The sequence below is a fragment of the Syngnathus typhle genome, linkage group LG22 (genome assembly GCF_033458585.1).
Source record: "Syngnathus typhle isolate RoL2023-S1 ecotype Sweden linkage group LG22, RoL_Styp_1.0, whole genome shotgun sequence".
Lineage (NCBI taxonomy): Eukaryota > Metazoa > Chordata > Actinopteri > Syngnathiformes > Syngnathidae > Syngnathus > Syngnathus typhle.
Window position 1 is genome coordinate 2,825,937 of NC_083759.1, and position 11,390 is coordinate 2,837,326.

At 41.8% G+C, this 11,390-nt stretch overlaps 1 protein-coding gene across 8 annotated transcripts in view; it reads right to left on the reverse strand.

Moving 5' to 3' along the window:
• Positions 1–10,215, reverse strand: part of ptprk (protein tyrosine phosphatase receptor type K) — a 50,551-nt gene extending 40,336 nt beyond the window's left edge. For 6 of the 8 annotated variants that reach the window (XM_061269908.1, XM_061269905.1, XM_061269902.1 and 3 more), the window contains exons 1-2: positions 9,902–10,215; positions 5,904–5,927 (exon numbers count right to left, since the gene is read on the reverse strand). In XM_061269908.1, the coding sequence (XP_061125892.1) occupies positions 5,904–5,927; positions 9,902–9,977 (100 nt within the window). In that variant the 5' untranslated portion in view covers positions 9,978–10,215. The remainder of the gene's footprint in view (positions 1–5,903; positions 5,928–9,901) is intronic. The other 2 variants (XM_061269907.1, XM_061269906.1) reach the window with 1 other exon arrangement.
• Between the last annotated feature and the right edge of the window lie 1,175 nt (positions 10,216–11,390).

Below are 11,390 nucleotides of genomic sequence, written 5' to 3' on the forward strand. Positions count from 1 at the left end.
CACTCGTTCTTTGCCTCCCCTCTGATACAAGCTGGTCTCTGTAATACAATAAAAAAAACTTGGCTTAGCTCTGTCTTGTCTGTGTGTGCGTGTGTGTGTGTGGGGGGCAACTTCTACTCCCAACTCTCAGTCTCATCATTGCAGTTCTTCCACCGAGGTGTGTTTCAATAAATCACGCTGTCGCCCGTGCACACACACACACACACACTTACATGCATGCGCACACACGCGCTTGGTCTCTGCTTAATAAGCTGTATTCAGAGCTCCTAGAAGCTGAAACGGCACAAAACGAGAGGATTTTCTTTTATTTGGTGCTTTGCTCTTTACACTCGCCGTCCTACTCTTTTTGTAATTTTCTTATTGTGCTTCTATTTAATGCACAGGTGTCAAACACAAGGCCCGGGGGCCCAGATACGGCCCGCTACATCATTTTATGCGGCCCGCAAAGACAAATTGTGCATCAAATAAATATGTCAACGCTAAAGTTACAAATTGTTTTCACTTTTGAAAAATTAGCTATATGGCTAGCATTTCTTTTTTTTTTTTTAAATATTTAAACAATTTTTATTGGTCTCTGTTTTGAGAACGAGTTACTCACTATACATGAGACATCCACACATTTATTTGGATTTCAATGGCCCGCCGAAGGAAACACAAGTTTAACAACCCTGATTTAACATAATGACGGCAGATATTATGAGCACCTGAAGGATGAACAACGTGTTCCGATACTTTTGCTCACCCAAATGTGAACTGGGTCCAACCTATGTCACACTTTGGTGTCATGTCTGCATGTTCTTTTCTGTATCGCATTCATTCCTCACGCCGCATGTGAGGAATCTGTCGCTGCTCCAAAACCATGTCAAACATAGACAGGACAGATGGAGAGGAAGCAGACAAGTGTGGAAAAAGAGCAAAGAGGGTCAGGGTGGAGGGAAGAGAGGGGGGAGAATGGACACCTGGACCAGTCCTGAGGCCCTGCGGGGAGGTGGAAGGAAGGAGGATGGGTTGCACGGTGACGGGACTCTCCCAGCTGTAACCTGTGTGTGTGTGTGTTCCATATGTGCACTAGTGCTGCAGGAGTTTACCAGGGGGTTGTAACAGATGGGATTATAGAGACACTCAAATGACAAGCCATCAGCATCACGTAACCACAAGTTCTCCGGTTCTGCCACCTCAACTCGGCAGAGACTGAATCAATTTGAATTCTTTTTGCCGAGGATTGTGTTCGGGCAAGCTTCGCCTGAAAAAGCTCGGCGCAACTGTTGTTAAAATGGAAATAAAAAAAAAAGATGTAGTCACTTAAAAGACTGAAAGCTATTGAGCTTTAACAACAATGTTTTGCCTTTCTACTTTTTCATCAGAGTGGATCCTTCATAGAGCAATTGTGTCAAATGTGCCCCACCCCCCCCTCATCAACCCGCAACTCGACACACGTACGCACTACAAAACACTTTGTGCAGGTAAACAGGCTCTCCGTGTGCATGAGGCAGGTGAAAGGGTTAATGGCGGCCATTGAGATTCAACCCTTCTGCAAAAGCAAGCGCATATCTGTCCGTCCGTCTGTCAGAGAGGAGCATCGAACTCTGACCTGTCGTTTAGGCTAACGGAAATCTCCGCATGCATAATGAATGAACAACCTCGAAGTCAACAGGGAGCAAGTATCACACAGACAAGCGTGTCATTCTGTTTTTTTTGTTTTAAATTTACAGGGTTTTTTTCCGCTGTCCACCATCACCAACCAAAAACTGGATTTTCAATAAGGAGGACAAATAGTGAAGAAATAAAATGGAGTATTTTATGTTCACATCATCCTTGGGAGGACTCCACAAAACAATTGTTCCCTGGAATTTGATAAAAAAAAAAAAAAAAACTAAATCAAGCCTTGACAAAATACCTCAAATACCAAAAAAAAAAAGCCGAGGTTAAATGAAAGAAAAATCAAATAACCTCACATTCCAGACACAAGCACACAAAGCCACCTCATCAAACTCTTCCCAGCTTCATCAAAAAGTGATTAAAATCTTTTTGAACACACGTCAAAACAAGTCTCGCTGGTGCAATGGAAATATTTGTTGCTAAATCTACTTTGAGAAAAAAAAAAAAAACTGCTTCAATTTGTCCACCAACTCATGAACAATTTGTGACTCATTTGCCGCCAGCCGGCCATTACACGAGAAGTTAGTCACGGCATTACGGAACTTAAGTAGTCATTTTACCCTCCACTTCATCTTACTGGGCCTGCCAAAAGCGAAAGAATGCGAAAGAGAAACAGACCCCTGAAACACAAACAAAGTGACCTCAGACTAGAAACCAGTGAACTCTTCGTTTGCAGCCAGTTAGCAGAGTAAGCAAATACACCTAACGGGATTGTGGGTCAAAGTCCATTTCTCTACACTCAGATTGAAAGTAGGCTAATGATTCTAGATTAAAGTCATACACCCCGACTCCAGCCTGGTCTGGTTCCCACATGTGTGACTAAGTATTTCGTCAAGAAGTAGGACGGAGGGACGGGGGGGGGGGTTGCCTGAGCTCTATCAATCACAAACTTTCCCTCCTCCCCCTCTTATCAGCAGATATGAAGCAACTCAGGAATGAAAGAGTGCAGCTGCAAGTTTGTGTCACTTTGCTATGTTCTTTCAGAGTTCCTTATCACACTCCAAGTCGCGATTGCTTCCACTCCCACACACGCAGCTCTCTACCCACCTATCGTCTAAATCGCTGGTATCAAACCCAAGGCCCGGGGGCCCAGATACGGCCCGCCAGATCATTTGATGTGGCCCGCGAAAACAATTTGTGCATCAAATTTGTGTGTCATTACTAGAATTGCCAATTGTTATCACTTTTAATAATTCTAAAAAAAATACTTGACTAGTTTTTACTCGTCTGATTTGAAAACGACTTATTTGTCAATTTGTTTTGTCGCTATATAACGATGTGCTCATGCATTTATTTGGGTTGACAGTCATAATGGCCCTCCCAAAGAAGCTATGAAAAAAACGAGTTTGACACCCCTGTTCTAAATCATATCCTCCCGTTTCACCTCGTATTTCATAAAAGTGCCACTTTTTTATTTTTTATAGTTAATATGACTCCAGAATTGTGTCTGTTTCTTTTCTTCTTACGTGCTGAGTCATTATTGCGCAATTCAAAATTGCGTAAAGTTCATCATGCACAATCATTGAAAACTATCCAATGGTGAATGAATGAATGGCGGTGACAGGCAGAAACATGGCCATGGCCTTGTACGCCCAGGCAAGGACACACACCGAGAAGTGTACGCTAAACGCCAATGATACTTGACCACGCTAAAGCATAAGTGGTAAGTTTGGGGCCAGTGAAAGGGGAAAGTGCGGCTAACCTAAACCACATGTGGCTCCCGCTGTTTAGCAATCCATGTGTGGAGAGTGAAAACAAGAGAAAAGCTTCCACTACTGCTTCAAAGGTGGATTTAACCAAATTCAACAGTGCCACTAATCCGACTAGACTAAGTAATTTGAAGTTAAGGTAGTCGTCCGTGTGTGTGTGTCTGTGTGTGTGTTGGTGAGTCTAAATGCAAGAGACATTTTATGTCATGGTGAGGCATCGTTGTATCTGCTAACTGTTACGCCGACAAGACAGCTCCCTTTGCATGCAAACACACACACGCACACACACACAAATTCTTCCTCATAGACACTTTATTTACCTTTGGCCCAGTAAGAGACATGGTGACGGTTAACTGAGTCACTTAAAACAATAAAAGAGTGGACAAAGACAAAAGCGAGTGTGAAAGAAGAAACGAAGCATTCCGCAAGAAGGTCGAGAGACGACGGCAAAGATAAAGAAAGGCAATACTGAGAGACCTTGGCAAGATTTGAGCGAAGGGGAAATGGAAAAAAAGTGCAAAGAAACTGTTATTCGGGTTTTCAGTTTGAAAATCACACAGCAGGAACATTTTATGTGCAACACACCGCTTCTTCTCAAATTAATATTTTTCCGAAACAAAACAAAGAGGATATATTTAGTTTCTTGTGACCCCGAAAGTTACGGCGCGCTTTGCCTTATTTATTTCCAGGAGGATTAACCGGGATTTCTGAATCTCCGTGTCGCTCCCCTGTTAATATGACCTACTTTGCTATTTACTATTCCACCTTTAAAATAATCCGCGTGTAATGCAACACCATTCCATCGAGATTCGGCCGCACAAAATCCCACCCTAGCTCTTGTTGGGAGGGGAAAGACGGCAAAATGGAGAGGAGAACAAAGAGGGGGAAGGGTTGTGTTGGGTTTTTTTTGTTAGTGAGTAATAAATTCCAAGAGAAGGTGATATGAAGAGGTGAGAAGGGGCCAGCAGACACGGTGGAGCCTTGTATTTACCGTATTTTCCGCACTATAAAGCGCACTGGATTATAAGGCGCACCTTCAATGAATGGGCCATTTTAAAACTTTGTCCATATGTAAATCCATATATTTGGACACGCCTGCTGTAGTGACTCAATATTGGTCCATATATAAGGCGCACCGGATTATAAAGCGCACTGTCAGCTTTTGAGAAAATTGGAGGTTTTTAGGTGCGCCTTATCGTGTGGAAAATACGGTAACTAAAAGAACTAGAAGACTTGTCAGCCGTTTTGAGCTCCACAACTGAAATCGTCGCTTCTGACAGAGCGCCCCCAACATGAAGATATAAAGTCGAGTTGGGATATGATAATCTTAATGGAGCGGTCATCCGTCTGTAAGCTCCAGATTCTCCGAGAGAGAGGAGGGTTTAAATATCTCAAAAGCTTTCCAAGCTATCTCCAAAGCAAATCAGCTTAAAGAGGAGACTTACTGGACATGAATGTAAAGACAAGTCCAAATAGGGTGCTTGAGAGGGTCTGAAGAACAAACATCCCCTCTGGGATTTTCTCCTGACTGCCATCGGGAACGAGACCGGCGCAAGTGCCTCGTAGGCTGCTTAGGGGCTACTTTGGCCCCGGACGTGTGTGAAGCTGCTTTCATGACAGATGTCGTCCTAACTGGACTAATGGAAAGCACTTCAAGCAATGCCCACAGCTACATACGCGCTAAAGAGCCCTTTGGCGGCGAGCTACCTGAAGCCTCTTCTAAAGTCAAATAAAATGGATGATTTATCAACCGCTTGAACAGATGCAACTTTAAAGTCAGTTTCTTAACTTGCCGTGTCTAATTGATCTCTCGAGGCGATGGCCTAAAAATAAACACTCTTTTTAGACACTCTTTGGAGAAATTCCTATTGACACGCTATTTATAAACGCTCTTTACATAATGATAGTCATTGGCCGACTCATTGCTCGCTTAAAATCTTAGCTTGGCTACACTTGAACCAAGCGTGTCATCAGGTTTTCCAAACCCTTTTCGTGGGTTGGCTCGACCTCGGAATCAGATGCGGGATATCGCCAGAGTTGGTTAAGCTGTGACGTCATAGCTGAGGCTAACTTCTTATTTTGATCTTAATATGATTGTGTAAATATGACATTGCTTACAGGAACAGAATGAAGAAAAAGAGGAAGCAAATCACAAAATCATTGTTTCAGGGACTGTGTCGAGTTGATATCTACTGAGATTAGTTGGAACACATGTAAAAGCTGCCAAAGAGCCTGTCCTGCATAATGTGAACTGACAGTATTTCTGCACGGCTGAACTTCCATTAAGTCTGTTATTTTTGTATTAAATAATGTTTTACAGAGGGAAGGACACAATCCGCAGCACACCTTCGATTTTTTTTTTTTTTAAATGACTTAACACAAAATTACGTTTTAGTATGGTTAGTAATGACACCACAGCTTGAAGACGGATGACGAAGAACGAACAAAAAGTCAAAGAAACCCAAAATAAAAGGTGGAGATGAGATTATTTGATGATGGTGGAGCTCAGCAATTAGCTGGCTAATTGAAACTCACCTTTTTCCGAGCGCCCAATGTGAGCTGGATCCAAGAAAGCAACAGAGGGGGGGGGGGGGGGGGGGGGACATTAAAACACAATTAGATAAATAGCATGCACATAACGTCATCCATTCACTTGACCAGTACAAGTTAACAATAAGAGACCAAACCGGAATTTTGAAAAACCACAATTTTGAAACTTAATCTGACACCAGGCTGTAAATATTTAACGGAAGTGAAGTGAGCTTTGCACATGTTCCCTAACACCAAATTAAACCAACACATGGTTAACCACCCCCCCCCACCACCTGCCACCTGACCTTTAACCTTTCCTCCATTACACTTGTGTTAACTAACACCTTGAAAATACTCCAAATTTGCACTTTTTTTAAAAACAAAAACAAAAAAAAACACGCTTTTGTCGTGTGAACATTTCCACCCCGCAATGTAATTAATCATCTGAGCGCTGATGACTTAATCTGTCATTTCACCAGTTTTTTTAGGCTTCTCTGTACAGACAGCTGTGACCTAAACCCAACAAGGCACCAATGAGATAGATGACACTACACCGACACCATCATTCATCAGGGATACGAGCTTTCCTGAATTCTGGATCGGCTTGCAAAAACTCTCGCCTCCATTTCCATCAGCACCTTCCATGTTGATCTCCTGACTAATTGCTTGGCACCCTTCATGTGACACTTGCACTGGACTGACAGTCGTGGGAAGTATTTGTCACTAGAGTACATTTGAAAGATTTCACACTACTGGAAGATTAAGCTATTGGCTATCACGCTCACTTTGGAAAATGAAAGTAAGATTCAGCGTTAAGAGACTGGAAGGTCACACTATCTGCGTCTTTCCGTGCAAAAAAAAAAAAAACCTCAGATTCATTCGAGCACACCAAGTCTAATGAGGGATTAGCTAATGAATTCTCTGAGCAGATTAATTACATTTTCCACACGCGTGTGTGGGTGCCTACAGGCCCCCGCCTCCCCCCCCCCTTCCCTAAACCAAACGAGCCGGTACTTTCAAGAGATTTTTTTTTTTTTAATCTGCAACCAAATTGAAATCCATAGAAAGAGATGTGCTTTGAGCAGAGAGGCGTTTGATTTGAGCACAAGACATTAAGGAAGATGGGCACGGCGGCAGACTGGAGGCATTACTTTTAACAAGAAAATAAATAAAAAGCCTTCTTTGATTTGGCCACAGTTGAACGAGGAAGGGATTTTCACGGGACTCAAAATGAAAAGCAAGTATTTCACATGCTTCTCTGTGTCACTTTACTACAGAAGGCTTATAAAAGAACCACACTGCCTCTTCTCACACACTCACACACACACGGAGCGGATATGACAGAAAAACACACAGATGCACCCCTCCTGCCGTTTTCACAGTCTCTTGAGTGGACGAGATGCCCACGGCCAAAAACCAATGGTTGCATGTTGTTTTTTTTCTTCTCCTCCTCCTCCTCCTCCTCACTTTCTCTCCCTCTTCCCTCATGTCTTTTTTTTTTTTTTTGCCGAGGAAAAGCACATTTCTGTTTCATCTTCCAAAAAGGCTCCGTCAAGTCGTTATAATTAAACCAACTTTGTACTTGGACTCCGAATGCAAAAGCACGATTTACAATTCTAATTAAACCGGCTATGTGATTCGACCAGGGAAGCTAATGGAACGCAATTATCGCACTTCATTAAGATTAAAGACACCGTCAACGTGGGTCAGTGGATTTTGAGAAGTTGTCACATCGACACGCACTCGCTTATTGACATTGTAAAAAGCAGCGCAGCAGACACGCCGGACCACATTTATTACTCGGAGCGTGGAAGGTGATAAGCCGAAACGAGGTTGCCGCAGAGCAGCCGTGATAAGCGCGGATGCCGGAGAGAGACCACGTTGGTCGTTTAATACGGCCTAATTTCATTGGGACATTATAAAATGGGGAGAAATAGTAAATGTGATTTAGAGAAACAATCCCACAGCAATCGGACAGCTTTGATTCTTTCTCAACTGATCTGCAGTCCATTTCAAGGAGACGTGTGACATCTCAAAGCCTGATTTGACTAATCGCAGCTTTGGTTTTCAATGTAATGACCACAAATGTGTCAAAAAAATTTTTAGTCCAACCAATGCTGGGAAAAAAATATCACAGCAAACTTTTTACATCAAGTACCACCTCAAAAAATACTATGGCCAACCATAATTGAAAACACTCATATTAGATTGAAGACTATCATAATGACTTCTTAAAACAGGTTGAATACATTTAATTCAGCAATACTTTCACTTACCACCAGAGGGACCCTGCATACTACTAGTGGCATTTATTATACCACATTTTGAAAACTACTGATCCAAGCAATTCTGTCAGAAAAGTGGCAACACAATTACACTTTTTACTGAAGAAAACTTAAATCGAGCAATACCTAACACTTGACTTGGTGAAACCATGTTGCCACTCAAAATGTTAATCTTCAAAAAGTGAGCGATTTATGGCAATGGTTCACTTTTTGGAGTTGCAAAGATTTTAAAGCATATAGTTGTTAAAGGAATAATGGTGACCTTTGACCCTGGGAAATTGCCTTGAAATGAAAACAACTTGAAAGTCAACCAGCAAAACAGGACAGACCGCTCAATTTTGGGGGTTCCACTCTATTCCCCAGTTTAGAAACAAAAATGTTTTTTCTCGCACCACATTTACAACGACCCACCTCTAGGCTATGTAAAGCGGCACCTCGTATTTACTTGCAAATTAACTGTGTTTGCATTCCCAGGGAGACCTCAAAGAAATTCCACACATTTGTTGCCCTGCAGACCAAATGGCCCCCGGGGAGGGGCACCAGGGGAGTAGTTAGGGAATGGAAGGCTGGGCCAGAGGAAGGAGGGGCCGGGCAATAAAGCTCGAAGAGGTGGTAATTAATGTGTAATTTTTATGCAAATCATCAACGAGCCCAGGCTTGCTGGAGCCGACATTTTCCTCCCCCTCGTACAGTTTCTGATCATGCCCAGAACATAAATGAAGCGTGGTGTGGGCAAGTCACCTTTAATAAAGCTTTAGTGAGGTCAGATTGGAGGTCAGCTCATACAAATACAGTACACGACATACACACACTGGATCTAGGAATTGCAGAGTATACTGAAATATTCCACAACTATAACTCCATGTCACAATATTTCCATATTTTGCAAACAATAGCAATGGTATCACTATACAGGTAACGTGTGGTCATCATTTTAAGACACTGCACAAAAAAATTAAGTCTTGTAAGAAAAATGGCATTGAGCAGTTTAATCAAAAACGGTATTGAAAACACGACAGTTAAAAAAAAAAAAAAAGGTGCTGTATACGCAGATAGAATTGAAAGTCGATGCAAAGAAATCTAAATCTGTAGATATTTCTGTGCATATAACCTTTGAACATTTTAATAAATGCAGTCAGCCCATGACGGTTGCAACATGCACAGTAATCAATCGCACTACCCGGATACATTAATTTATATGATTGACTTTAAACCTGAACAGCAATTAAAAAAAAAAAAAAAAAAAGCGAGTAAATAATCAACTAAACATATGTCATTTGTCAAAAGAACTTTTTGCACGTTTCTATTTGCCGTTTTAAGTTGTTATGTTAAAAGTGGCATTGATCAGCAAACTTTATTTTTGCAGAACCAAATAGTGAGAATTAAATGACAACGCACAGCTTGGCCAACTGCCAAGCACCAACGTACGTCACTTTACATTTAGCGCGTCCCGTGCCTTAAATTAACATTATTTTCGACACCGATCACGACACTTTTGCAGAAATAAGACTTCATATTTACGCGTTGCGGCATGAATATGCATTTTCATACATTTCAAAGACAATACAGCAAGCGCGCAGGTTGTTGCCAACTTTTTCGGCTCCGCCTAAAAATACTTACCTGGCAGGAACTCGCTTAAATTCAAGAGTTTCCCTGAATGAACAAATAATTTTGCACGACTACAGGCAAACGTTTTTTTTTTTTTTCCTGCCTTACCTGGTGGAATCTGGCCGGAGATGCCCGCAACAAAAAGGAGCAGGAGTCCCAGGAAAAGAGAGAAAAGTGTATCCATGTTTTAAACGGAGTCCGGGCGAGCGTCTGGAACAGTTTCCCCCAAAAAGTTTTTTCTTCTTTCGCGAGTTTCTCCGTCTGCGAGTGTCTCTGTGGACGTTTCTTACGACAATTTGTTTTTTTTATTATTCCTGCATCCGCAGCCGAGTCGAGCGCTCCATTCTGTCCTTTCGCTTTTCTGGCTTTCGGCTTCCCCAACGCGCTCGCTCACTAGGACGCCACACTTTGAGTGAGGATGCGCGTGCGCGACGGAGAGAAGACAAGCGAGCGGCGGCGTGCGCGCGCGTGATGGCGTGACGTCACGTGAACGGGAAAAAAAATGGTTGCGCACCAAAAAATAACCAAAAAAAGTGGAGAATTATTGGCATGACGTCTGAAAGGTTGATGTGTGGAGTTGAAATCAGGAGTGGATTTCAGTTTAGCATCACAAAGCTAAAACAATTGGACAAAACCAATCATTTTATAGTTTTTTATTTTTTGGGGCAAATTTTGATTTCATTTTGTTGAACTCATGGATAAATTCACATAATTACGTCACAATGCCAGAAAACGGTTGAAGGGATGAATCAATGAGACATCACAACGCGTAAATTTTGTTATTTTAAAGTCACAAAACAAGTGGAGAACAGCCCCGGGCAAATTATAAGTGTGACCAAAAATCTATTGACATAAGAAAAAGGAAAGAAATTGTGAAATTGTAAAGAAGAGTACTCTTTGGTCTGATTACAAAGGCCGAACGCGGTTGCTCAAAACAAAGGAACACTTTGTGGCATTGAGAACGGGAGTGGCATCACAAAGGCAGAGCGTGTTTGATCAAAAAATAATTTCATTCATTCTGCTTTATAATCTGCCACAAAGTTATAGCTGTGATGGTTAACGAGTTCAAAAAGCATAAAGGGGCGTTTACACACAATTCAGAGGAACAAAATTGAAAAATCAAAGACAAAATACAGGAAGCCATTTTGAGATTTTTTTTAAAAACCAAATTATTGTTCTCAAGATCTCTCTCCGCTGTGGTGCTTCAGTCCAAGCATGACCTTGATGCATAATTTCTTCAAATGCCACAAATCTGCACTCATTGCACTTAACTACTCCTCTGTGCATTCCTCACAATTATATTATTAACTTGTCAATGCTCAACACATTTCCTGCAAGGTAAATAACTCACCCAAATGCCACCAATAGCGGCGACAACATGTCAAAGCCAGGTTGAATAAACATCATGACGAATAAAAAATAAAAAAAATGTTATGAATTCTTGCACACTATAAATACAGCTTGTGGAAATGTAGGGAGACAACAATAAATATAGTCTGAGAGTTTTTATCTTCAGGCAGTGGCCCTCTTGCATAGAGAAGATGCGAGGACCCTTTTCTTGCTCTCCGAGACAGGAATATTTGCATAGACAATCTTC